This window comes from Cajanus cajan, chromosome 9 (assembly GCF_000230855.2).
Source record: "Cajanus cajan strain Asha chromosome 9, NIPB_CcT2T_4, whole genome shotgun sequence".
In the NCBI taxonomy this organism is placed as follows: domain Eukaryota; kingdom Viridiplantae; phylum Streptophyta; class Magnoliopsida; order Fabales; family Fabaceae; genus Cajanus; species Cajanus cajan.
This window is the reverse complement of record NC_138525.1, coordinates 6295346-6322574: the sequence shown is the minus strand read 5'-3', so window position 1 is coordinate 6322574 and position 27229 is coordinate 6295346. Positions and strand designations below refer to the sequence as shown.

Sequence of the window (27229 nt, the reverse complement as noted above, 5' to 3'; positions counted from 1 at the left end):
GTGCCGATATCAAGGCCCTAAAATAATGGGATTCTTCAATTCTTGAAATTTTACTTAGCACCTATCAGTTAAAATTACTGGCTTGAAAAAGTTGACCCGTTTGTACTAGCTTAGATGTAACTAGTGTTCATCTGAATCATCACGACTTGCTTGTACCCTCAAAGCAGTTCCATAGACGCATGTATGACTATACAAACGAGTTAATAAGAGATCAAATATGTATCTATACATGCGTACCAGGTTTCCGGGGACATACTCTCAAATTTTAATGCCTATTTGGTTTGTGGAACAGGAAAGTAGGCAAAGGGATAAACTCGTATAAACAAAAACGCTTTGGCAGATACAGATATCTGAAGACTACTGTACATGAGTATTTGGAAATCAAAAGATTAAAGCTGAACTACAATCATGACAAACATCTATCTATCTCGCTGAGCACATGAATGTGAGTTCTTGGAAAAAACAGACGCAACAAGGGAATTGAAGATGACGACATAAGCTTAGGTTTGACTCTATCAACAGCTGTCCTAATTACAGATGAAGTTGGTACATCAAACCACTGAAGGAACCAAGAAAGAAGGATTGAACGTTTATCTTGGGATTCTCCATCAGGCCATTTTCCCAATTTCAAATAGTTATGAAAATCATCCTTCAATTCCTGGGAAGAATTTAAGAGTTCTTCCACTTGCTTTCGAAGCGAACCAACAAATGTTGATTGTACAATTCCTCCTTTTGGAGCGGATAATTTTCCAGTCATCAATGCCTCAATATATGTCAGTGCAAGCTGCAAGCAGAAACAATTCGTATAAGGGGTGGGAGTCGTGGGACAGTGGCCTAGTATGAGGCCTGGAGAGGACAGATTTTAATTACGACTCAAAATCATGACTGATACATCACAAACACAAGCAAACAATCTTACGATTGCACCAAGACTACCTCATGCAGGTGTTTAAAAGACTAATTTGATTTGAAGAACAAATCCCAATTAGATCTCTACAGAATGAGTATAATGTAACTCAGTCTAGCCCTAGGGAAATATGATAACTGATGTTTAATTCTGATAAATATGATATCCAAGATGTTTGCCAGGGAAACATATATGAGAAGATATGCCTAACAGCATGTTCTGCTTTAATCATCACTTAATTCTTGATCATAAAAACCAATTCTAGAGACCAATGGCAAAAACCCAGTAGGATCACAACAGAGGAGATCACTATTGCTATGAAAACAACTGTTTACCTAAAGAGCTGAGCATCAAAACCAGTTTAAGAACAGATTATTACTTCAAAAGAAAGTACAATTATCAAAGACTAAGCACAAAACTACCTTTAAACCAGATATAGAGAGTGAGTCACCAAAAACAATGGCCCCATTAGTAACTTGTCCGGCCATTGATTCAACTGTTGTGAATAATGACAAATATACCTGCATAATAGTGCAAAATCATTATCAAACAGTTTACAGCGAGCATTGACATTATACCAATTTTTATTTATTTACACACTTATAAGAATCAAGCCTCATAAGAAGCGACTCATCTCAGACGTTTATACATGTAGATCATGCTCATAAAATTCCTCGATATTTCATAAGTTATACTGTAATAGTAATTTTAGTACACAAGATTACCTCATGGAATCTAAAACAGAAGACATTATGGATAGGCAATTTATTTGAAACGTGGCATGTATGATCAACATGGAAATGCAACCAACATTGAAAATTTTTAAATTGGGTCATTAATGAATGAATTTAGGAAATACAAAATAACCTTTTAAGTAAATTACCTGTAAAAGAGCTGGTCTATCCTTGCTCACGCACTCAAATAATACTTGCAAGCAAAATTCCTTGAAATCAACATCAGATCTGCAAGCATTTTTATTAATTTATTAAGATATTACACCATCTTTACAACAAAAAGAATATAAATATTCGGAAAATTAGGGAATCACACTTTATTGCACTGACAGTGACAGGAATCTTGACTACTGTACTGTTTGACCAAATATACAAAGAAATATTTTTCACAGTATTTCTCTAATAAAAAAATTCCTTTAATAAAAAAGAAATGCATTTTGTATTTGGATGAGCAATCAGAGTTTTCCCATCTTTACAAAAAAAAAATCTACAGCCAGAGATGCTCCAATATGTATATGAAAGCCATACGTAGATTTGTTCCCTTTGTGCAAGTCTAATAAAACTTAAAATATTAATTATTCATTAAAGGGCATCTGATCAGTTATTCATCAAAAGATTTAAGAATGAAATATGAGCTTCAAAAATCAAACGAGCAGAATGAAATGAAATACTAAAAACATAATCAAACAGAACATGGATGCCAAAATAATCTAGAAATATGAGCTTACCTATTATACCAGGAGGGGTCACAGCAGAGTTGTGCAAAAGCAATCAAGCTAGGATCAGATGAGAAGGTGCCAACCAACTGATCAACTGTGATAGAACCAGATCCACTACGAATGTCCATTATCGTATCAGATGCTTTCAAACTTGTCAGGCCAAACACCTAGATCAAGCAAAAAATAATGTGTAAAGTACTAGTATAAACATGTATAACAGTATCATACACTGTAATTTCAACCTTGTGCATTGCCCGTGACAGCAGTGACTGGCATCCAATGGGATCGTCAACATATGAACAAGCGCCAACCTTTCTCTTGATAAAAAGAATACCAGAATTAAATGGATTATTCTTGTCTCCAAAATTCCACCAAGGTTTATCTGTTATTAAATGCATAATTGGGGTTACTCATTTAAAAAGTATAAAATTCTAAATATCTCAAATCAGTATAAAATCATATGAACAGCATAATAGTTTATGTTTACCTTCAGGGGTAAAGTCTATTACTTGAGGCCAGTAGCGAGGCCCACAAACACGTATTTTTTTCAACTGTAACCATCAATATCAATAGAAATTAGTCCCACAAGGCTTACAAATGCTTCTCTTTGCTTCAACAATAAGAAATATACAATTTTAAAAGCTATCAAATAAAAGTTAACTCAACCAGAACAGGAGAATTGTGCACCAAAAAAGATAAACTGAACAAGACAAACCAAAGTACCCCACAGATTTCATTCATAGACCATCCAGCAATCAGACTTACAATTGATCGTTCTGGCAGAAGGCAAGGGGTGACCTCACAAAAGCTGGATTCTGCATAATGCTCAGTTTCTCTGACTGTGACCTCAAGAGGAGCATAAACAGGCAGACCTGTGTCAACATCAACTGTTTGAATCCACCGTGCCTCTGTTGCAAGGACATATAGATGGCGAAATGCCTGCACAAAAACTTTTTTTCAGGACTTAATTTTCAATAACTAATGAACATTTAAGCCTTTATCACAAGATACAGTAATTCCATCAATCTGATATACCTGAAGGTGGCATCTGTTATCATTTGGACCAGTTGGCAGGCGTGGATATAGAGTAATTAGTAAAGCAGCAATGGAACGATTGTTTGTTGAAAATGTTCTCATTCCACCACCAAGAAACAAGAAGCCAATAGCTAAGCTTACCTAAAACAGCAGGTTTATAAAACAAAAATAAGATGGGAGACTGAAGAAAGCTAATTACCAAACTCATGTGAAAAAAGGAGAATTCAAGCATATACAAGATGTTGCGTGAATATAGAACATTCAATGATGTAAATAAAGCTTGCTTTACCAAACGAAGTACAGGAATATATGAATTTGAAACCGATTCTTTGATATTAATATCATACTACAAGCTATCTGAATCTCCAAAATCCCTTTATCTATTGATGTTTATAAGCATGTATGCATCAATGCATGCACAAGAAGAAACTTAATGTACATGAAGAGACACAACTGCTAAACACACAAATATTTGAATGAATATAGAGACAGACACCAATTTGTATTTAATATAGACACCACAAAACTTGTAGACATGAAATAAAAAGACAATTTGAAGATCATTAGCCGATTAGCATAATGGTACCAAACCCTCTTCAGTCACCTAAGGTAGGGCAGTTCAATCTCCAGCTTCCAGATTTTTTTTTTTAAATTGAAAATTACATAAACAAAAAGACAACATGAAGAACTTACTGCCATCTGAATACCATAACTTGACTGCCCATCTGCACAATTTCTGCTCCTTAGGAATCTCAACAACCGAAAGGTCTGTAAATGTCCAGACCCAGCCATAACCTGGTATGCAAACGTTTAACCATAGAACTTTAGCCATGATCATAATCTGTAATTAATTGAAAGTAGACGAAAGGACAAAGCAGGCACCACAGATAGAGAAAGAACAATAAGGTGAAGGCATATTTCCAATGTTCCCCGGTCGATGTAACGAGACAGTCCCTTAGGGAAAACCTTTCCACTTGCTGGAGAAACTGGTTTGATCTGCAGATAAAAATAAACCATTTAGAGCCAACCACCTAATATGCATGGGGGAAAGTTAGGCAGTGTAATTCTGGACTGACCTCGTTAAGAAAGTAAATAGCAAGTTCATAAAGTAACTCTTGTGCATTCTCATTTCTTGTGCCAGCAAACACCAGTCCTGACATGGTTAAGAACAAGTTTCAAGACAAAGATCAAACAGTATCACAACCACTGAATGGTAAAAAAATAAATAAAAAGATAGAAGAAACCATGGTTAAGAAAATATCATCAAGGACAATAGTACCAATCAAGGTTATTAATAAGGTTATACGGCGGATGGCGGCAAGGACCTTTAAGTGCCATATTGTCATGGCGGATGCCATGGCGGTCTATGGCGGACATCATGGCGGACAAAAAAAAAAAAAATTATATATATATATATATATATATATATAATATGATGCAAAAACAGAAAAATAACAAACACATATTAAAACCAACAATATAACAATCTAAAATTCATGGCATTCATAATCTAGTAATAGTCATCATAAAGAAACATAAATTCCTAACCAACAAAAAGATTAAATGGCAACGGCGATGGCAGAACTCAAAGGAGGAGGCGTGCGGAGGGAGAATCTATCACGCGCGGAGGAAGTACCAGGAGGAAGAAAGTCTCGTTGGAGGTAGCGGTGGCGCGCTCAGAGGTGACGGTGGCGCGCTCGGAGGTGATGGTGGCTCGCGGGGAGGTTAGCGTGGCACGACAATGGTGCACGCGGAGGGGGAGAAGAAAGTCACGTCGTAAGTGACGGTGGCGGCCGCGTCGGAGGCGACGGTGGCAGCTGCGTCGGAGACGATGGTGACAGGCGAGGCGACGGTGGCAGGGGGTCTTGTCGGAGCAGCCACGGGTTGCACGGAAGAGAGGCTATTATGTATTAGGGTTTCTGCAACCCTATTTTATGTGTTGGGTGCTCAACCCGGGAAAGAAACTCGGGCCCAAACCAAAAAAGAAAAAAAAATGGCCCAAACCGAAAAAAAATATAAAAAAAATGGTCCAAAACGGCGCCATGTCCGCCATTCACGCCATGGACCGCCATGCCTAACCCGCCTTAACGGCCGTAACGGCCGCCATCTTCAAAATGGCGGATCTCCGCCATACACAGCCTAAACGGCCATAACGGATCGCGGCCGCCGCCGCCATACCTTTATGGCGCCGTTATGGTGCCGCCATAACGGCTATTTAACAACACTGGTACCAATGAGGATTTAAATAATTTCATTTGGTTGTATGATTACATTTGTTATATAAAGAATTTGGTTAATATCAACATACGAGCATTCTGTTAAATTCATCTAAAATGACTGCAAAGACCAAAGAACATTTTACCAAGTGATATACAAGCTCCAGTTATTATATTGACATATGCCTGTATAAAAGCCTCGGCATCCATATCGTCAATATCATTGCCATCACCTCCAATCCCTTCTACAGCACATCTGACAATCTCAGGAATTTGAGACCAAACCCAATCTTTTGAGGGATGAACCCTACAAACAAATACACAGCAAACATGGATCAAAAGGGGGACAAACAGGTCCAAGTAGATCATTGCAATAACTTAATAAGTCAGTACAAACCTGCTCCACATTATTAAATTTCGAGCAATGACTCTAAGCATTATAAAGTCAGGCCTCACATATTGCAAATCAAAACATGTATTGGGAATTGAGAGCCTAGACACAATAGCCTCAGATTCTGTCTGTCAAGAATACAGACCAAAGTTATACGAGGTTGAAAACAATTTAAATTGATGCAGATAAATACACTTCTTGTGGACATATCTATTATTTGTTGTAGAGTGAGTTCATTGGAAACACCTTCATAAACATCAAAGCAAGGGCAATGATGGCTCCAGGTGCGGTGACATCAATATTGACTGTTGTCCCATCCATCATCTACAAGTACAAATGTTTAAATTAGTTATGCAGAAGAGTCCCAACTATAATGTCTCAAATACAACTTTTATTTTATTGTGGTAAAAAAATTATGAATTGAATTCTCTGAACCTGTGCAGAAGCACGATTTTCGTCCATTGAGATTGTCGGAAAATGAGATCTCTCCTGATGCAGAAATACTTGAGCATTATATAAAATTATAAGCATTATAAAGTAGTCTTAAAGCGCCAAAAGACAGAAGATCACAATGGCATAGTCTCTTACATACATTCAGAACTAAGACTGTAACTAATATAGAAACAAGAAGAGAATTAAGGTTCTCAACAAAGGGAGGGAAAAAATGACAGGATAATTGGTGAATTCCATTACATTGTGTACTTTGCCACCAATGTAGAGAAACAGACGATTCACAAATGTGTCAATGAAACCAAGTGCATCTTCTCCCCGTCCTTCAGGCAACATATGTTGGTTAGATAAGAACCAGAAAACCACAATCCAAAACCTGCTAACTATTTAAGCATTCATACCCAGTGCAACAAGACCCAGTGCAAATCCTGCAGAAACAGCATGACCCTCTCGCTCAAGAACATTATCACCTCCACTTCTGCGCCCAATTTCACCCTGAAAAAATTACATATAGATGTATGGGAAGACAAGTTAAAGGAAGAAATTAAATAGAAACATAGGTGACCAATAATTTAGTGGATACAGAAACCCTGCAAACCCTAATCGACCAGAGAAGAGATACAAATTATTTAGAATGAGAAGGCCCCATGGAAAAAAAAAAATCATGAAAGAAATTTATGCACTGGTATTGAGGCAAGTTTATTCCAAATATGGACCACAGGATCTGTATGTACTAGACAGATATCATGCAGGCAAACATCTTTGATAAAGCAATTCCTAACCTCACAAGTACATGAATGATAATGAATTACAAAATATAAATATATCAAAACTCCAAGGTAATTGCATTTAATGAAAGGGGAAAGAGGTGACAATAATGTAAATCATACCCACTGGCTAAATGGTCCAAGAAAACAATAAAATTTAGTAAAATAAACAGTACTAGTTCAACCATAATCTACATTGAGGTTCACTTATCTTGATGGCATGCAAGAATTGCATAACTCAAGCATATGTCCAAGCATTGAATAAACAGTAGATGAAGACAGGAAATATATTTACCAATAAAACCTGAATTGTTTGTGGGTGCGCTGAACCTTCATATAAAATCCCCAGAGACATTAAAGCGGCTGACTGAAAAAATGTATCAAATATTCAACTTGAAAATAATCATCGGGTGGTGATAGAAATATGGCACACAAATTGAATGTTATGAACAGAATAACGAATTTCTCTCTGAGATAAAATGAAGCAAGTGGAGGCCACAACTTTGGGCCTTACTATTTCTCTTCTGATGTTAGAAAGCACCAACAAAGGACGGAGGGGGGTGAAACAGGCTAATCTAAAGTCAACATATAAAATAAGCATAAAAAATACCTGGAGCAAGGTTGGAACCTCTAACTCTGGATAGGAAGATGGATGTCGTACAGGAATATGAACATAAAGTGTCTGCCAGAGAGTAATTTTATCAGTTCTCCCAACATAAAAGGCATAAGGGATGAGATCAGAGGTTAGTACGCATGTTATCAAAGAAGTTGTGCAATATAAAAACACTGATTTCATGCAGTAAAGGGCCCAAAAAAATAACATCCAACCTTCTATAGAGTGGTGTTGAAATCCTACGTTGACTAGAGATATGATAAATGTAAGTTCTTATATGACCCTAAGCCAATATTCTAATAGTTGAATCTTAATATTCAAAAATATAAACAAAATATGCTTCAAATAACAAAATCATTAATCATAATGTCATACTCATAATAGAGTTTCTTTTATATCAGCACAGATATAAGTTGATGAATTAAAAAACCAATAATACACACATTGCACAGAAAGTTAATTTAAATAGTGTTTTTTTCTAGTTTAACTAGTTCAATAAATCAATAAAAGAACCACCTGACTGACATATATCATATATTTAAATATAATAAATAAATAGCTTTTATTTCAATTAAACTCAAATTCTTATATTTCTCAGGAAGTGTACAATGTCATCATTTCATGCTGGTCAATCACTCAAATAAAGACGTGAAATTGACCAAATTGCAAATCAAATGATTTCTATAATTATGTATTTTTGGCATTAAAATGACAAGTGCCTTTCCCGATCAAGAAAAAACAATGTAATCCATAACAGAACTAGAAGAAGTAATTTTCCAACGAATTGCAACTATGATCTGGTATCTGAGAGCAGAGATCTGCAACAATTTCATCAGAAAATATGTGCTTGATAATACCTTTGATATAGCCGGATGCATAGTGCCTCCATAAGAAGCTGCAAGGCCAAGCATTAATCCCACGGTAGTACTTTCATGCTCCTAAAAATAAGTTGTAAAAATAATTTGATGACAAACAAAATGGAAAAGCTGAAAGATAGAATATAACATAAAAAAGGAAAAATGGATGAGTTGTCCCAAGTTAATTGAAATTAAATGAATTATATGGTAGCAACCATTTTGTGATGAGCCCTTAAAATCAAACATTTTATTGACTTTAGCTTTAGTTCATTGAAGTTCATTCTAACTCCAAACACTTACAAGAATATTTTAGTTTAAAAAGAACACCGACGACTCTAAAATCAACACCGTGTTTATTTTCTTTCAGCCACTATAATTGTCTACTTGAACCTAACCAACCACAGAGCCCCCCCAAAAAACAGAATAGTGGCTGCAACAGCTGCAATTGCATTGCAGGCACATCAGATGAGACACAGAAACATTATGCAATTTCTGTAACCAGGGGCATCCACAATGCAACACTACAGCATTTGATAACTAGGCAACAAATACCCTAATTTTAGAAAACAATAACTAGATGGAGTCGAACTAGAAAGGTAAATATACAAAGGCTAAATAATTTTTGTAAGTGCCAAAAAGTAAAGACTGAGCTTAGAGCAGCGGCAACAAATAATATATGCTATGAAAGATATTATTTTCAATAGAAATTTAAGATTAATTATCTGTTTTGTCACAATTAATCATCACCATCAGAAAGAAAAAAAGAAAAAAGAAAAAAAAACGAAGTGCTAGTGGAGCATTAGAGAATTAAACCTGAGAAAAATACTGGTAGATGTCAGTAACAGTTAATACACGTAGATATCCATGAAGTCCTAGAGCAAGAAGTAATCCAGCATGAACAGAATTTGGCTCCTCAGGTCTGTTATACAATATCCAAGTTCTTGTCATTCTTCCCTGCAAAAGGGATTATACGCATTTTCAGAATTATGCAGCAATGACATATAATTGTGCAAGCTAAGATAAATACTCCAACCCAAAGCTTTGTTCGGTAACAACATTGTTGAGACTGAATTATTGCTTAAAAACATTAGGATGCCTATTAAGTTTTTGGTATACATCTCTAATTTCTGACAGACTCCATTAATGGTCCTTTTGTTTTGCTAAAGACAGGGACAGGAAAGCACCAAAAAACAAGTATTTTGTTAAATTTTTAAAATAGTCCCAATACTTGATAAAAAGAAGCCGAAGGATCAACACAAAACTCTGAAATTTCGTTACACGCTAAACTAGGTGACAAATTTTATCCACATAGAGGAATTGGAACCCAAATAGTTTCATAATTCATTATCTCTCATTAAAGACTAAAAATCATCATTAGATATTTTAGTCTTGTATTATTTTTTGCCTTTTATCATATTACCATTTTACTCTATTATTTCAAATAGTAATAAATTGTGAACACTGGGAACTACATCAATCTCTTTGGGAACAATTCCATACATACTTATCAATTTATTACTTGTGTCACTAGTACACTTGCCAATTATAGCTAACAGTCCACCAATTAGACACAAAATAGGATTGTCTCTTGTTAGGTACTAGATACCATGTTGAGAAGAAGAGAAAGCAAGGGACATGACAGAATCTTTGTATCAATGTACAACAGTGGAGTGTATTATTATATAGTGCGGGTAATAACTACAGAGAAAATAATTGCCTAATTACCAAAATTATGTAAGTCCTAGAATTACCAAATTACCATAATTAGGGATATCTAGCAATATCTAATAGTCATTTTAGGGGAGTTAAGAGTGTCCTTGTTTGTTAGATCTCAAGAGAGATTGGCAAGTTTTGTTGCATGTTTCTTAATTATAATTATAATTATAATTATTTTGGGTTTTGTAATCTTTAAACCTTAAAAATTTATTATCCTATTTTTTGTATCTTCCTTTCCTATCTTAATAAATTTCTTATCAAAAAATAAAATAAAATAATTACCAAGCAAAAACAAGATTAAACCATTCAAAACTATGTAACTTGAGGATCAATGTTAAAACCTGGAGAGGGGCTAGTCTGAGTCCAGCAGCAACAGCATTATGAAACTCGGGCCACGACCTGAGTTCTTGTATGTTCCTGATGTTTGGGTCGAGATTCACCTGTGAATTGACAAACATGACTCAAGTTAAAACAAATATAATAAAACTACTAAATAGTTTCACATGCCAAAACAGGACTTGCAGATATAGTCAAGCATATAATATCTACTCACAGTAGCATTCTGTTGGGCTGGCAACCGACCTGCTAATACAAGCTTTGGAACAGTAAAAGCCTAAAAATTGTGACAAATTCAATTAGGAAGAATATATTTCCAAAAGTAATTTCAAAATTCTCACAGTGAAGGCATATAGGAATTAGAAAAGTTAAATATAAAGAGAACCTCAGTTAAGAGTGTATATATGGTTGCAAGGGTAAATGCCCCACGTCCCAGAGGAAGTGAAGTGGTCCTTTGTGCAAGGTGCCACAATTGAGCCTTCATAAAAAGTAATAGAAATGTATGAAAGGCAGATTTAAAATAAAAATAAAAAATAAAAATAAAAAGTATACCCATGCAACATGAGAAATATAAGAGCACATAAATCACAGAAACAGGAAGCAATGTACAGCAGATAATTAAATCAAGCTCAGTTTTTTTTTCCAAGAATAGAATTTGCTAGGAAAGAAAAGAAATTGACAAAATGAGAAGAAAAAAATTACAAACATGGAAGAGTTAAAACTTAGCCCACAAATGGAATAATTACCAACTCAAGCAAGCCCTCTTCCCTGTATAAAGTACAACAAGACAGTCGTGTACAATATGCAAATTACAAATTTCTTAGGTTGCTTTAGTTCTGTATTAATTTGATTTAGTTGTTGTAACAGTTATAAATGATTACTAAACTAACAAACACCAATTCAAAATAACCAAGATTTAATTTACTGAATAGAAAGATAATTCAAAAGGCAGAAAAGGTAAAAAAATAAAAATAAACATTTTATTTTAGTTATATATACCATACTAGTTCAATCAAAACATTTTTACAATTACAATAAAAAATAAACCCTGATGTTAGTACAATTAAGAATAAATTAATTATTTTTACCTTAAATGATTAAATCAAATAGTGTGACCTAATGTAAAAAGCATAATTTAACCTCAATTAATGATAACAAAAATTAACCAAACATCAAAACTCGGAAGAAACACAAATTTATGACAAAATAAAGGAAGAAATCAAGGGAACAAATAACCAGATTATGCAACCAAAAAAATGTTTGAAATGCCCAATTATATATAGGAGAGCTAAAATATCGATGTCACATGAAAAAGAATGAATTTCTTCGACAAAGAAGCGTGTGATGAAAACCTTATAATGGGGAGATATTTTTTTTTACATAAATCAGTCATGTTAAACCCAATGGCTGAGAGTTCACAATTAAACTAATATGACAGTGAAGAGCAGCATATTTAATTTCTAAGTTACATGTGTCTAGTTATCAAGATCAGGGTCATTACACTGGGTGTATACGAGAATATTTACCAAAGAAAGAGGGTTGCAGGCTTAGACTTGCTAAGATTACTGTCATCGAGTATATCAGTTGCTCAAATAATCAAATTATAAACAAAACTGTTGACAATCACAAAAATCCAATACCACGGCAACACATACCTGCTGGAGGTCCTGATCAGAAGCACTATGGTTAACAGATGTTTGAATTGCCACAGGTCTTGAAGAGCACAAAAGGCGTCTAACCTAGTAAAAGTAGCCAGAGCAATGATTCAGAAAAGAAATAAGTTTGTAAGTAACTTCTGCACCAGCACAACAAACATCAATTACCAGTGGCTAGTAAAATGTCAGTTCAAGATATCAGTAAAAACAAAATACATGTACTGATAGACTGTAAAACATGATCCTGTAAGAATTGTCCATTGAGGCATAGTAACATTGGAGAATATCCACAAAGTAAGAAAAATTATTATTAGCAGTTTTCATATTTCTAAGACTATAAAGCAGCTGATGTTATATGCATAATAAGCCCAAGAAGCCTTGACATTAGCAAGTACCATATAACTCTTTCTTTCTTCTATCAGTTTTGGTTGTTGAAGACAGGTGAAAAATAAATGCAAAATAAATAAATAAAATCCCCCAGACTCACTAGCAACAATGACAATAAAGCAGTAGCAGCACTTTGCCTAAAATGATTTCTAATAAATTGATGGGAAAAAACTATAACTTTTTTATATGATCTATAGACATGCCACAACAGGGATTGAAAATATATATCAAGGAAAAATAATCAAATCAGTCTTATTACAAAATTCTTATGAGAAGTGCCATAACTGACCTCATTCAATCTAAGATCACGACCATAACGCAACTGTGTGCTAGAGTTGAAAATATGCTCCATACCATCAGTTGTAGAGCCATCAACTGAATCTGTATCCTCAAACTTCGTTCCTTCCAGTCCAATTGCATCAGAAATAGTAGAAGATATTGTCACTGGATGCAGATTTAGCATATAAGGTGTGGACATAGAAATTACATTGACATTGGTTGGTGTTTCAATGCCCCTATATTTGCATTCACGTGCCAAAGTTGACATTGCCAAATCTTGTCGGCCAAGAAGTACGTAAGCAGCAGCTGGCCAGTCATTGGGAGGTGAATCTCGGCACTTATCTAATGCCTAGAAGGCATAACAACAATTAGATATAAAAAGATGTGGAAATATATGTTAAAACTTGGTGGATATAATGCTCAAAGCATAACAACTATAGTAAGAAGCAAGTACATGTAGAAAATAGGGTAATACATTGTCCCAGGAAATATAAGAAAAATAGTAAGCAGTGCCTGATAAATGGGAATGCCATCATGATGAACATTAGAATTGCATAATAAGAGAATGGCAGACAATTTCAAATGTTGAACATACTCCATGAACAAAATCATAAAATGATTTAGATTAATTGATGAAAAAAAGTTCTCAAAGTTCTGATAGACTAACACCAATGTCAAACTTACATGACGAAGTGGAAGAGATACACCAGAAGGTAGTGAGTCCAGCTGTTGAAGTCCAAATCTTTCGCCAACCATTGCTAAAACCGTAAGCTCCTCCTTTGAAGAATATGATCCCATAGTAATGTTACAGTAAACACCAGAAGACAGCTTCTTTCCCAGCAATTTGGCACCAGATAATATGCTATAAAAGCAAACTACTTTCCGGGCTATGCTAACCACAGAACTTCCTTCTTTACATACTAAAGCTGGAAGATCATTAATATTAGCATAATTAAATCCATACTGCAAGCAGTTTTCAAGCCATCTGAATAAGCTTGGGCAATTTTTAAGCGAAATAGTGATTCCAGACTTCAGAAACTTTTTACAAAGGCCAGGGAAATCACGAATGTAATGGTCCAAGTAGTTGTCCTCAGCCAGAAATTCAGCAATGTTGCATAAAAGAATTGAAAGAAGCTCTAAGTCCCTATAGGGAAAAGCCAACAATTATCATATTGAATCAATAAACATATTTTAAGAAAAAACTGAAAGTAGAAAATTAATTACTAGAGACTATACATCCTAAAAAAACTCAATAAAATGCTTAAAGCAGATGGTGGTAACAATATGTGAATAACCAAAAGACAATCAAATAAACCTTCTAGCTGTCAATACTCAGAACACAAAGCAAAAGTTTTTTTCTAGGTCATATAATAGCATTTGTAAGGTAAGTCTGATGGCATCCTCACAAAGCTAAAATCTAAAGATTTTGCATAACATGAAGAAGAAAATGACAGATGGAAGTCTCAGAAAAAACTTCAGCACTATAGCACAAACCGCTAACTGATGTATGATCTTTACTTCTAGCAATTTCAAACATAAAATAGCAATGGGCAGATCATGAAAAATTATTAGAGAACAAAGACATAGACAGTTGAGGAACTAATATGTATGTTGTGAACAGAGGAGGGGATCATGGTCCCCCAAATATTTTGTATTCTCTTAATAAAGTTAAATTTAAATCTATAAAAAACTAACTCCGCCCCCTCATCAATAGTATTCTTTCTTTTTGGATACCCCAAGTAAAATGATCTAGCACTGCCCCTGGACATAGAGCTTAACAATAAATCAATAATCCAGAAGAAGAAAACAGCATACAAACAGAAGACAGATGATACTAATGGAGTAAACTAAAAAAAAGTCAAAAATATTAAATGGATATTGTTTTAGACTTTAATAGTGAATTGACTGCTGCCTAGTCAAGAGTGCTGTTTCTACTGAAAACCTGTTGAAAAGGCATAATCTTAAATATCTTAAGCACACATCAGATCAGGTTACAATGACTATGTACATATTAGATTGTACTATATATTATACTGTCATTCCTCCAAAACATAAAGCTAGCTTCCCTTATCTGTTAACAGTTACATTTTGTTGTAATGAGTAGCTTGTAATATGTTAGAGCAGTTCACTCTAAATCAGCTCTAGAGTAATATATATATATATATATATATATATATATATTAAGAAACCTGCATAAGAATAGTATAACTTTTGATTAAGAAACTCATTCTTCTTTTGATCTAATAATTTACCACCTTTTCTCACTTTCTTAACACTACAAAACAGTATGGATAGGATCCTATTTTTTGGCTTCTCTTTAGTGCTCTACTATGGTCTTCATTAGAGGAGATTCCCTTTCTATTAGGCAAACAACTTTTTCATTCTGGGGTTCTTTTGTGCATGAGTGTGTTCACTCATTCTGTTCTACCTGCTCACCCCCCGTCTATCTTTGTGTTGTGTACTGATTGTGTTTTTGTTATTCATTGATCAACCATCACATCATTTGCAATCAATGCATCCTTCATTTAGAGAATTAAACTTATTTGATTCCATGACTTTTGTTGTTACGAACTTATGTGTTTAGCTTAAGACTGACTTTCAATTATTAATTATTATGAACAAATTGTGAATATGTCTATCATTATATATAATTTTTACTTTTGAGCATTTGAATGTGTAAGTATAAATTTAGCTTCTATCTATAGTTTTCAGTAGCAGCCATCCGGCTATTGCAATGTTGAAGTTGGCTGCTTTGCTGCTACTACCCAGAAGAGATAAATGTGGACTTAACCATGTAAATCCATTAAAAAAAAAATCACTGACAGAACAAAAAATGTAACACTAGAGAAAGGCTTATTGGAACTATCCCTTGTACCATCTACCATGTCTATATCGATACATAAAACAAAAGACAATCAGTATACTATCATGAAATAAAAGAAAAGAATAGAGGTAGCTACTTAGCTTAAAACTTAGCCTCAAGCTAATCAAATATTAAAAACATACTTTACAACTAAAAGTAATGTAGATTAACTAAACCCAACCAAATAACTGCTTCTAAATTAATGGCGCGGTATTACTATTACCAGACAAAACACCTAATAGGATAGAAATAGGAGATGATAACAAAATGCATTAGTTAGGATGCTAGAGACTAAAATGAAAAGCAACCCAAAACATATAATACAACTGATCAGAGACATACCTCTTGCGTAGATTATCAAGTTTCAGGTTTTCATAGAGTCCATGAAGAGATTCCAGACTTTCTCTTAGCAGATCAGTATAAAAAGGCTTTTCAGAACTTTGAGTGGAATCTACAGATGATCTGTGGAAATTTGGTTCCTGCTGATCAGGTGACACTGCACAAGGTATTCCAAACATGGAGTTTACTTTGCAAAAATTATAATGAAATTGGCTGCTAACAAGGAAGTCCCAAGCAGAATGTGGCACTGAATCAGAGCGCTTTTGAGATAAAATGCAATATTTTCTGCAGATTTGCATAATTACATGACAAAAACAGCCCCATTCTGAATCAACACTAGATTCAGCTTCTGACAGATGAGCAGGGTCACCATCCTTCCAGAGAATACCAAGAAGATGTCTGTAAAAACTAGACCGAAGCCCCTCAGCAAGTGCTGTGATGCAATCATTAGCTAATGTTGATGAAGGACTTTGTCGTAATGCACATCTAAATATCTGTATATGCAAAGCAGATATGTCAAAAGATGCAAAGAATCAGATTATTAGGTTTCCATTTGTCAAGAAACCTACATGAGTCAACTTGAAGGTAAAAAAAATTGGCCCTAAATACAAGTCAGCATACCTACCTGCCTATTATTTACTATCACATTGACTCGCCCCTCAACGGCATCAGCCAAGCCAGTAATCTTTGTGTCATTGGGAAGAGGAGATTTTTCTGGAACCTCCAAATCATGCAAAATTTTATCTTTATTTAAGCAAGTAGGTAGCACATATTTGCACAGGCATTGCTTCCCAGACTACAATATAAACATGAAATATTACTGAAAGAAATATCAATTTTTAGCAATCTTGATGGCATTTGATAGAATCATGGAAATGAACTATTATATAGGAAAAGGATGAGAGTGAGAATCTAAGAGAGACTGAAGACAGCTGTATAAAGTATAAACAATCAATATAAAAAAGAATTTCTACAAATTAAAACTGCCATGTTTACAACTCCATTTATAAGAAACCATATCCAGTCATTATGGTAACATATATAGATCATGTAGCTCACATGTAGAACCTTGTACTTATCAGGGAACAAAAAAGTATCTGTTTGTATAAATTAATAACCTATCTACAAAATCAGTTATATATTACTAATCATAAAACTATAGTACAACAGTGCAAAGGAGATGGAGTAGCCAAAATTTAGCTTACAAAATAAAATGAATTTCACTTCAATTATTTAAAAGTAAAAGCAGATAATAGAAAGCAAGCAGTTTTATATAGACACGTTAGTTGATAGAAAGATAAAAAAAACAAAGCAGGAGAACCAGGAACCCTAATAAGCCCTAAAAGCAACAAAAAAAAATGATACAAGCATCAGCCCATAAGAGCTCTCAAATCCCCACTACAAAAAGAAATCATTCTGATAAAAAAAATCGAGTATTAACCCACAAGGAAGCTAGGAAAAGAATAATAATCAAAACAAAATATAATGGCAAACACATAGAGAAAGGATAGAAAATAAATCGAGAAATGTTAGGACACAAAAAATTTGAAGAATGACTAAATCAATGTGTCCATCCATGTCTAAGGCTTACATAGAGAAGCAGAACATTTTCTGGAGCCAAAACCACTATATCTGAATATGGAAGTTGTCCAACTTTGACCCTGGAAAACACATACTCGAAGAAAATTATGCCCAGCATTATAAAAGCAATGCAGAAATAGTTGAGATATTTACCTAGGGCGCGTAACCGTCACAGTTGAAGCTGCAATTGCAGATATGTTCCAGCTCATATCAGGCTTAACATCAAACACAATCTCATTATTTATTTCAACAATCTGAAGACTAACAGACAACAACTTTCTTTGTTCTTGGTGAAAAAAGCAAACGACAGGAGCTGCATCGTCATCAGTGGCCATAAAGACCTAGTAGTCATTTGAAGGAAAAGTCAAAAGAAAAATAATTAAAATTGAAGTTATAAACAATAAATGATAAATCATCCAAAGAGGAAAGGAGAATGCAATCCATCCAACCATTTACCTAATTAAGGACTTAAAATTTCACTGTTCTTTGTAAAATCTAAAAGAATTTGGACTTTGGAGACATTTAGAGAAGATTAAATGGTCTAAACTGTATTCATTTCATCAATCGATCTGATTACCTATGCAGAATATACACTATCATTCTGACTAAAAATCTGAAACTCAAATGAATAAAATAATTCTCCAAACAATGAAGTATTTTGGATAATATAGTTATGCAACACATGATTAACATTGTGTTTGAATAAGCCTGGTTAGCTTTTTTATGTTCAAAATATCTTACAATCAAAATCTTATCAAATTTTTTAAATATTAGTGAACATGGCATGATGGAGTAGTGGACTCCAACAAAATGCTATTACAGCGCAATGGTGTACTGGGTATTTCATGGCAGCCACATTTACCATTGCAGTTATGATAGTGGCAGCAGTTATGGTGGAAAAGGCAGTTAGTTACTCCTAAAAAAGAATGGGGAAAAAACTAGGAGTCTCTAACTGATCAGAGACCATCAACATACATTCAACATGTTTTAAACACTGGAATTCAAAATATGCAGCCTGACATCATCACTTCTGCACTCACATCTCCTGTTCTTCAGCAAAGGAAACCACTTCCAAAAAACAACCCATCTACAGCAAACAAGTGATTTGGTTATCTCAAGTAACCTATCTGTTCATGAGTCTTCTTTTCTATGATCTTTTGTTTCTCAATTCACTTTGCCTCTATTTACTTTTCTGTTCTCATTATTTCTTTATTTGGTCTGAGTTTCTCTCTATTCCTCTGTTTGGAGTCTCTCTCTATTCATCTCCATTGAGTGTTGTTTTCTCTGAACTTATGATATGAGGCTTATGATATTATCCCTTAAGTTTGTGGAATGTTTTATATATACTACTATACTTTTGGTGAATTATGTTTTTCACAATGTCTCTAGTTTGTTCTTGACATCACATGTCATTATTTTACTGTTTTTAATATATTCTGCAGCTTTTTAGCATACTTTTATAATATATTTTTTTATTATAGCCACCACACTTACACCATAGGCTGCAGTGCCATCTGCCAAATTTTATGGCAGATTTCTGGCTTGCCTCCACCTTCCAATAATCAAATTGAATCTTACTAGGAAAGTTTTTTTGCGGGGTGGAGGAGCAATTTTTCCTGAGAAAGTGAGCACTCCAAGCATGGCCAGAAAAGGAACTAAGTAAAAGCGATAGAATGTTTTAGAAGCTTACCAAAAAACAAAAATTAAATAATGTGTTAAGAATATGCAGAACATAGTGGAATGAATTCAAGAAAGAAAAGTGAGATGGCTGGCCGAGTGAGAAAGAATAAAAGGGAGGAAAGAGAAATAGTCCCACAATAATGTGTAGATAGAATAAAGGGCAGGAGAGCACCACCACAAGGCAGTCCTCTTCTATAAGCAGATTATAAAATAAAATAAAATACTAATCATTTTAAATAATTATTTTTCATGTACTAAATATGTTAAACTAATAAAAGTTTGAATTAACAAACTTTTAATTATTAATAAGTCATATGCTATGCTAGAAATACAAATAAAACAGCTTTGAGGCCATATAAAGCATCTACTTACATTTACAATTATTAATACTTGAAGAACAAAGGAAACAACTATGTCATTGACTGATGAATTGCATTTCCCTTTTGGAAAAGAAAAAAATGCCAAATTAAATGCACAGATCAACAGTAGCCAGATAATCATGTGGAAGCCTAATAATAGCCTATATCACACCTTACAAGCAGCTGTCTGGGCACCTTTTCCCTGCCATATCCTACGAAAGGACAAATGCTTTGGCAATACACTCATGGGATCTACATGTGATAAACTAGTGGTCACTTCCTCGTCAATGTCAGAATTGACAATTTCTGCAACCCACAAAGAGTGCTGCATCTTTCCTGAATTCAAAATAACACTATCACAAATATTACCAAGACAAGAAGCCATTCGGAAGGAGACCAGGAACTAATTGCAAGAAATTTAATGATAGAAACCTTTATTATAGGATGCCATAAGTGGGACCTGATCACTTGTCCAGATTGTCTTTTCATCGTATTCCTTCATCATGTTCAATTTCCCTCTTTCTTCAATAAAAGTTGGCTAAAATGGCAGTAAAACAAAGTCAGCAATCAAACGTAAAAGGTAATACCAGAACAATAATTCATAGCAGTAAATATGTCACAACTACACAAGATATAACCTAGAAGGACAAAATTTCAGCAACACTCTGTAGATTGTCATAACATACTTGTTGTTCATCCAGTGGATCCATCAAAATGAGATGAGACGATACTGAAGTACCCTCCCCCTTTTGGATATGATTAGGTGCACTAAGCAGCAAATCACGTGTATTAAGCAAAGGGCTAGATGAAAAAGGAACACGTGACGATATATTTGCTTCAACTTCTTGCTGGAGTAATAAACCAAAAGGAAGAGGCCATATGGATGTAATTGTACGAGGAAGTGGAAGTGATACTACTTCACCTATTAAACAGAAAGAAATTTCAGTCACTATAGCACAAAAAAAAAATTAAAAAAATTAACACCTGAAAATATTGACAATCTGATATATGAAAAACATTTGAATGAGTATTAGCATACTGATCCAACAGTTGTGTTAAGAGAATGAAGCACAATTTACTAAGTTAATAAATTAAAATTTTGATCCCTATACTTGACATCTTTTTTTTTTTGTTTTGGGTCCATATATATGAAAAAAACACTGCACTGTAAATGTTTGCTGAGTTGGCTAATGTTTGCCTTACATTACTGGCTACTAAGCATTACCCAAATCGGCAAACATATGACACTATAACTTTGGCAAATGGCAAGGACCAATGTATAAAAGTTTATTTATGTGAGAACCAAAACAAAAAAATGGTGTGAAGTATACTAACCAAATTTTTAATCTAGCCTTATTTAATTTCAGGTAGCTATTGTTTGACTAGGATTCTAACTACCTGTTGTCTATGGATATCATTTTAGATGTCCTATTTTATTCACACTTTGATATTTATTAACTCCAACCTTGTGGGGAAAGGCTTGATTGTTCTTTTTTTTTTATATAATTAATTAAAGAAATTGTAGAATCCCTGGGATTCTTGATTGATTTGGTTCTAGCTCTAAATCAATAATGAGTAAAAGAAACCTTTTCCAATGAGTAAAATAAAGTTTTTAACAACAAAGCCAGAAAATAGTACCATTCCCATGTTATAAGTGTTTTTTCTCCTTTTCTATCTGTTGATTGTGATTAGATATGCAGTTTATGTTTTATGTTTTATCTTTCAGATAATATTAGTTTATCTTTTAGATGGCACTTTACTTGTGTGTGTGTGTGTGTATACATATGGGAACATGTGTTCTAACCCAAAACACTAAATAATACATATTTATCTTCTCTCATTTCTCTCTAAAACTCTGTAACTTCAACACTGAGATATGATGGTTGAACTTCATTTAGTACACTCACCAGATGTATTATAGATAGTCAAACAATCAACTTGTAATATACATAGAAGAGCTTCAGCTATATGACCAAGACGGCACCAGCACACCTAAATTTTCAAAATAATTAGTTAAAGAATAACTGTTCAGTAAATGGAACAAAGAGCAGCATTACATTTACTACAAAGGAATAGAAAAATCAAATTTGAGACTTAGTCCTCCACTGTTGCACTTCCCGGTTGCATGGACAATGTTGCAGCAATCAGCTAATTAGATAAGTTTCAACCTCCTTAGCCTTTGAAAACCCAAAGCCAAGTCAAGAAAGAACATTTTTGAAGGAAGACTTTATTATGCGGAAAGAAGAATTTAAATGAAAAAAGATAAGATAACCTCCCCAAACACAAGCAAAATTAAACAGAATATGGCCAACAATGCCTCAAAGATGCAGCACCTGTATAAATGCCTACCAAATAAATTCCACAAAAGAAAAATTTGAGCACCAGATACTAAAAAAACCGTTCTATCCAGCTAAACATTTATGCCCAAATATTTCCTTAAAAATCCAAACTTTTCACTAAATGATAGGATTCAAACTTCAAAGGACAACATAAATCATTTATGTTACAAAGCTCTTCCTTACTCCTGCCAAAATCTATAAAAACTAGTAAAAAAATGCTCCAAACTCCAAAGCTATTAGCACACACCCAAGATTCCCAAACCATACATAGAAGCATACTCCAGATGTTGCTAATTGCCACACTATGCAATAAGAGCAATACATCAAGGAAAGCTTTGTTACGTCTGCAAAGTTGTGCTGAATGAGTATTAGGATACTGATCCAACAGTTTAGTAGTTGAGAACTGGGATTTAATGCCCTGAAACTTCATGCTTTACAGTTTGTTAGAGTGGTCTTAAAAATAGTATAAGTTCATTAAGTTATGATGTGGACATAGTAATGTTGATGAGATTAATGAGTTCACCCTTTTTCCTATATATAGCTTCTCAATGCATTTGCAGAATTAGTCGAGTTGAGTGTTAAACTTTTGACAAATGACAAAGCAAATGACAGATTGAATTATTGAGCTTATGCGTGTGAGGTCAGTGTCCTTCTCTATGCATTGCATGTACTATTCACAGCCATACAGCATCTTCCTTTCCTACGGTCCTTAACTACACATCCCCTTAAATCTTATTCATTAAATTAAATTCCTTTTTAAATTGAAAATTGGTCATTCAACTCTAATCCTTGCCATGCAAATTTCCCAAGTTAACTGTTACAATCCAAAAATTCCAGCTACACTTACTTCAAGATAGTTCACCCTTTCATCTTCTAAAACTCTATTTCCCTACCTGCTGCTATATTCACTGGATCTTATCAAATCTGTATGAGAATTTGAACTATAAATGACAATCACATATCCTCTAAAACACTAGCCGCAATTGCACAAATTCTGTTTCTCTTTGTCGCAAATACAGAATATTAAAGTAAACAAAGGTAAAGAACAAATAAATTGAAACAGGAAGGGAGAGTTAAACCAAAAACATGATCAAATTTAATATACTCATCAACACCAATCCATAGGTGCGCCAATAGATTTCTAGATGAAACAAATAAAGAGCATTTTCTTTACAGACTCGAACCATTAGGCTTGGCATCACTCGAAATTCAAATTACAAATAAAATATCCCCCAAAAGAAAATTCCAGTCAGGTAACAATCCACACAAGAAGCCATTCTAATGTGAGTATTGAGTGATGTGAACAACGATGTTCCTCCAACAACAAGGTTAAGTACACTGAACCAAATTTAGTAGTACAGGAGTAAATTAAAAACACTTACCTTAACAATATCGGATTGCAAGGTAAATCTCTTGAACACTCTGGCACCAGTGGACCATATAATCCTATCACAAAACAGCACTCGCGTTGGATAGAGCAATGCAACAAACGGAGCACAAGCAAAGCAGCAAACAAACACGACAGAAATTCAAAATGAAGGTTGGGATTCAACTTCATTTGCACACTTTGGAAAGCAACTGAGCAGAGAAGCGAGGGTTTCATAAATCACCTATTGGCTCGGATGAAAAGCTCGTGATCGCCGTGATTGCTGAGTGCGGAAGCAACTTCGTGGCAGTCATCTTCGGCGTCTCTGTCTCGAGCGGTTTCTGGATCGAAGAGGAAGTAATCGTACTTGTCAGTGACAGTGTCGGGGGGTTTACCGTCGAGAGCTTCGGCAATGAGGCCAAATGGCTTGAACTCGCCCAGCACTGTTAAGCAACGGACTCCTATGGACATTTTTGGAGCTCAGAGCAAGTTCTATTGTTTCAATCCGCTGGTGACTGGTCACTGAAATGAAGTGTGTCGCTCAATTAAGCTTTGCCCTCCCGCTCTTTATTTTTGCTTGAGTTTGAGTTTGGAACGCAACGTGGGTTGGGTTTAGAGTCTAGCGGCTTTCAATTTAACCCTAGACTTTTTTTATTAACTATTATTATTACTTTCCACATACCAATTGAATCTACATGCATTCTCTTTGATATTCTTATTCAAACAAATTTATTATTATTAACCATAATTTATTAAAAATTACAACAACCAAAAATTGGAAAATTTGCATACCGTTCAGTATATTTTTTTTTAATTTAATGGTTAGCCTCACAAAAATTATGATATTTAACAAATTTCAATTAATGAAAAAAAATATTAGAGAAAGTGTTATTGTTATTCTTCTTCTCATTGGCATGTAAAGTCCAAAATCTTTCGTAACTCGAGATTTTTACTTATTTGTAGTGCTCTGGAATGAAATATATGTTTTTATACTTTTTTATTTTTTATTATAAATAAAAATAATGATTTATATAAATTTTAATTTTGAAAAATAAATACATAATGTTTTAAATTTTATTTCTTTCATTCATCTATAATAGTTAAAATGATGAAAAATGCATAACACTATGTATAATTACTTGAATAACAAAATAATATTTTATATTATGCAATGTTTTCCTTATAAAATTTAATGTAACTATACACGTGACATCATTTCAATAATCTGATATCATCATAATTAGTAATATGTGAATTCACAATAATTGACAAGACATACAACAAGATGTATTTGTCACTAAACACTCTTAACACTAAACTAAGAATATATTTACTAGTGACTCATCAAAGTTATAAATTTGCACCAAGATACTTTGATACCATGAGACCCAACATAGTCCACGTCGAATATCTCAAATCTAGTTGACTCTTAAGGTTCAAATTTGTAGATCCCTTATGTGATTTTTTTATCTTTGGATTCATTTTTGTAGCCCAAAAATTAGTTTTATGCATATTATGTGTGTCTCATACAAAGATGATTATATATATCTATCATAATATTTTGATAGTCTCAATACTCATGTTCCATTTTTTTTTTGGTTCCATATATCAATTGTTTTTAATTTTCAATTCACGTATAAGTAAAACATAATTATCATTTCAATTCTCAACTCACATGAATCATCTTCCAAGGATCCCATGTTTAGCGGCCAAATGCACAGAGATTAAGGATTATTCTTTGTGATTCTTATGCATAATGCAAATCAACTTATGTTTAACGTTAAAAACAATGTTTATTGTGGTTATGATGCTTAATAAAACTTACTCCCACTCGATGCTTAAACTCATATAAAGCTTACTTATAATGGTGCTAAGCAAGAATATACTCACTTAACATCCATTTAAGAGTCATTATACGTGTCTCTAGCGCTTGGTGCCATAATCATTAGTGTTATATGTAACGACCCGCCTGGCCGTCACACAGCAAACAACCCAGCATCACGCAGAAAAGAGTATGCATATATAAACAGCTAAAATATATATACAAGTCTAGTCTAGGGCTTAAAAATCCAAATGTACAAAATACATCAAAATAGTTACACTAAGTAGCCTACAACAACAAAATATCAAACATCGACTCCATCTGCCAGCTGCAGACCTCCCTCGATACATCAACCTATCCATGTTCTGCTCTCATACATAGTATGATCATTACAGTCCAAACCACATGGAAACAATAAGGGTAAGATAGTGAAAAGAATCAGCATATGTATATATAAATACATAAACTATCAATATCTACATCTATTAGCGTATCATTAAGTTCAGCAAAATCATCATACAACACAACAATGCACAACTCACATCATTCAGCAAAATCAACAGTAAACAAACAATGCGTCGTCACGCATATCAGCTCGGAGATCTCCTACAACAGATCAATCTTACGGCCTACAACAGTTCAGCCTTACGGCCTACAACAACTCACCCTTATACAACACAGCTTAAACATCGTAATTCAGCATAAACATCTCACAGCACAGCAAAATCATCCATCAGCTCAACAACATTCACCAATGACAGCTCAGCTCAGCAAACATCAACATATATCAGCATTTCTCAGCATATATCAGCATTTCTCAGCATATAATAAAGATCACATCCGCGCCCGGTGCACTCATAGTCGCGCCCGGCATGGCCCAACCAGAGAGCACCAAGGCTCAAACGCGCCTAGTGCAATTCTAATTGCGCCTAGCGTGCTAGGAGGTAGAGACTCCAAAGAGTCTCACACGCCCGACGTGCCAAACCCACGCTCGACGCAGGGAAGGCAGAGACCTCCCCAAGGTCTCACGCCTGACAGAGACTCCCAAGGAGTCTCCACGCCTGGCGAGACATAGTCACGCCCGACACATCACCAAAAATCCAAAAAGCTAAGTTACTTACTGATATCGCGCCTAGCGCGGTCCAATCACGCCAGGCGTGGGCCATCTAAAGGCTCCCATTCTCAAGCTCGCCCGGCGCACACAACCTTGCGCCCGGCGGGCTTGCCCAATAGAGCCCTCTGATGGTCATGCGCCCGGCAGGCTTGCCCAATAGAGCACTCTGATGGCCATGCGTCTGGTGCCAAGAACTGCACTCGGCGTGCTACCAAGCAACAACTCTCTAAGTTTGAAAATTCCCATAAAATCCTGCACAAACAACCAACAAATCCACATGCAAACCATCCAAAATTCCACATTTTCTTCAAACAACAAGAAAACCAACTCATTTTCAGCATGCAACCATAAACACATCAAAATCCCTAAATTTTCACCAAAACCCCGAAACACCGAAAAACACATTTTCTTCGAATACAGCCATCAATCATCCAACATCAAACCACTCATGGGTTTCTAAACTCATTTCCACACAATCCAGCAAAAACCTAGCTTCCCTTACCTCGGTGAGAAGATTTTGAGCTTTTGGGAAAACAGAGGAAAAGGAAAGGAGAAGGAGAAAAGGATTTTCGGCTTCCAGCTAGCTCCAAACGTTCGTGAGTTGAAAGAGATAGATCCCTTGGGCACACAACACCTCAGCCTAAGAGAAGAATCAGAAGAGAGAATGGGGCAAAGAGAGTATAAGAGTGAAAATGAAAGTGAGG

The 27229-nt window shown here is 34.7% G+C and overlaps 1 protein-coding gene across 1 annotated transcript; it reads right to left on the bottom strand.

Moving 5' to 3' along the window:
* Nucleotides 1-297: 297 nt before the first annotated feature.
* EMB2771 (E3 ubiquitin ligase) lies at nt 298-24200 on the bottom strand. Its single transcript, XM_020379764.3, has 37 exons — nt 23834-24200; nt 23606-23669; nt 21792-21876; nt 20571-20806; nt 20317-20422; nt 20057-20220; nt 17999-18186; nt 17856-17925; nt 16890-17060; nt 16268-16758; nt 13747-14206; nt 13073-13411; nt 12397-12480; nt 11127-11219; nt 10959-11018; nt 10747-10845; nt 9503-9643; nt 8690-8770; nt 7830-7901; nt 7515-7586; nt 6854-6947; nt 6696-6775; nt 6438-6491; nt 6249-6326; nt 6009-6130; nt 5758-5918; nt 4472-4548; nt 4278-4391; nt 4089-4190; nt 3396-3536; nt 3126-3299; nt 2848-2911; nt 2603-2742; nt 2370-2527; nt 1791-1869; nt 1330-1428; nt 298-784 (listed from the first exon to the last, which is right to left on the bottom strand). The coding sequence occupies exons 1-37, from the start codon at nt 24058-24060 to the stop codon at nt 407-409; spliced, it is 5418 nt and encodes a 1805-aa protein (XP_020235353.1). The 5' UTR covers nt 24061-24200; the 3' UTR covers nt 298-406.
* Between the last annotated feature and the right edge of the window lie 3029 nt (nt 24201-27229).

Coding starts and splice junctions, on each gene's coding strand:
- EMB2771 (XM_020379764.3), bottom strand. CDS start 24,060: ATGTCCATAGGAGTCCGTTGCTTAACAGTGCTGGGCGAGTTCAAGCCA. Junction 5,919..6,008: donor AATTTAATAATGTGGAGCAG/GTTTGTACTGAC, acceptor ATTTGTTTGTAG/GGTTCATCCCTCAAAAGATT. Junction 4,191..4,277: donor TTGTTCTTTCTCTATCTGTG/GTGCCTGCTTTG, acceptor TTTGCATACCAG/GTTATGGCTGGGTCTGGACA.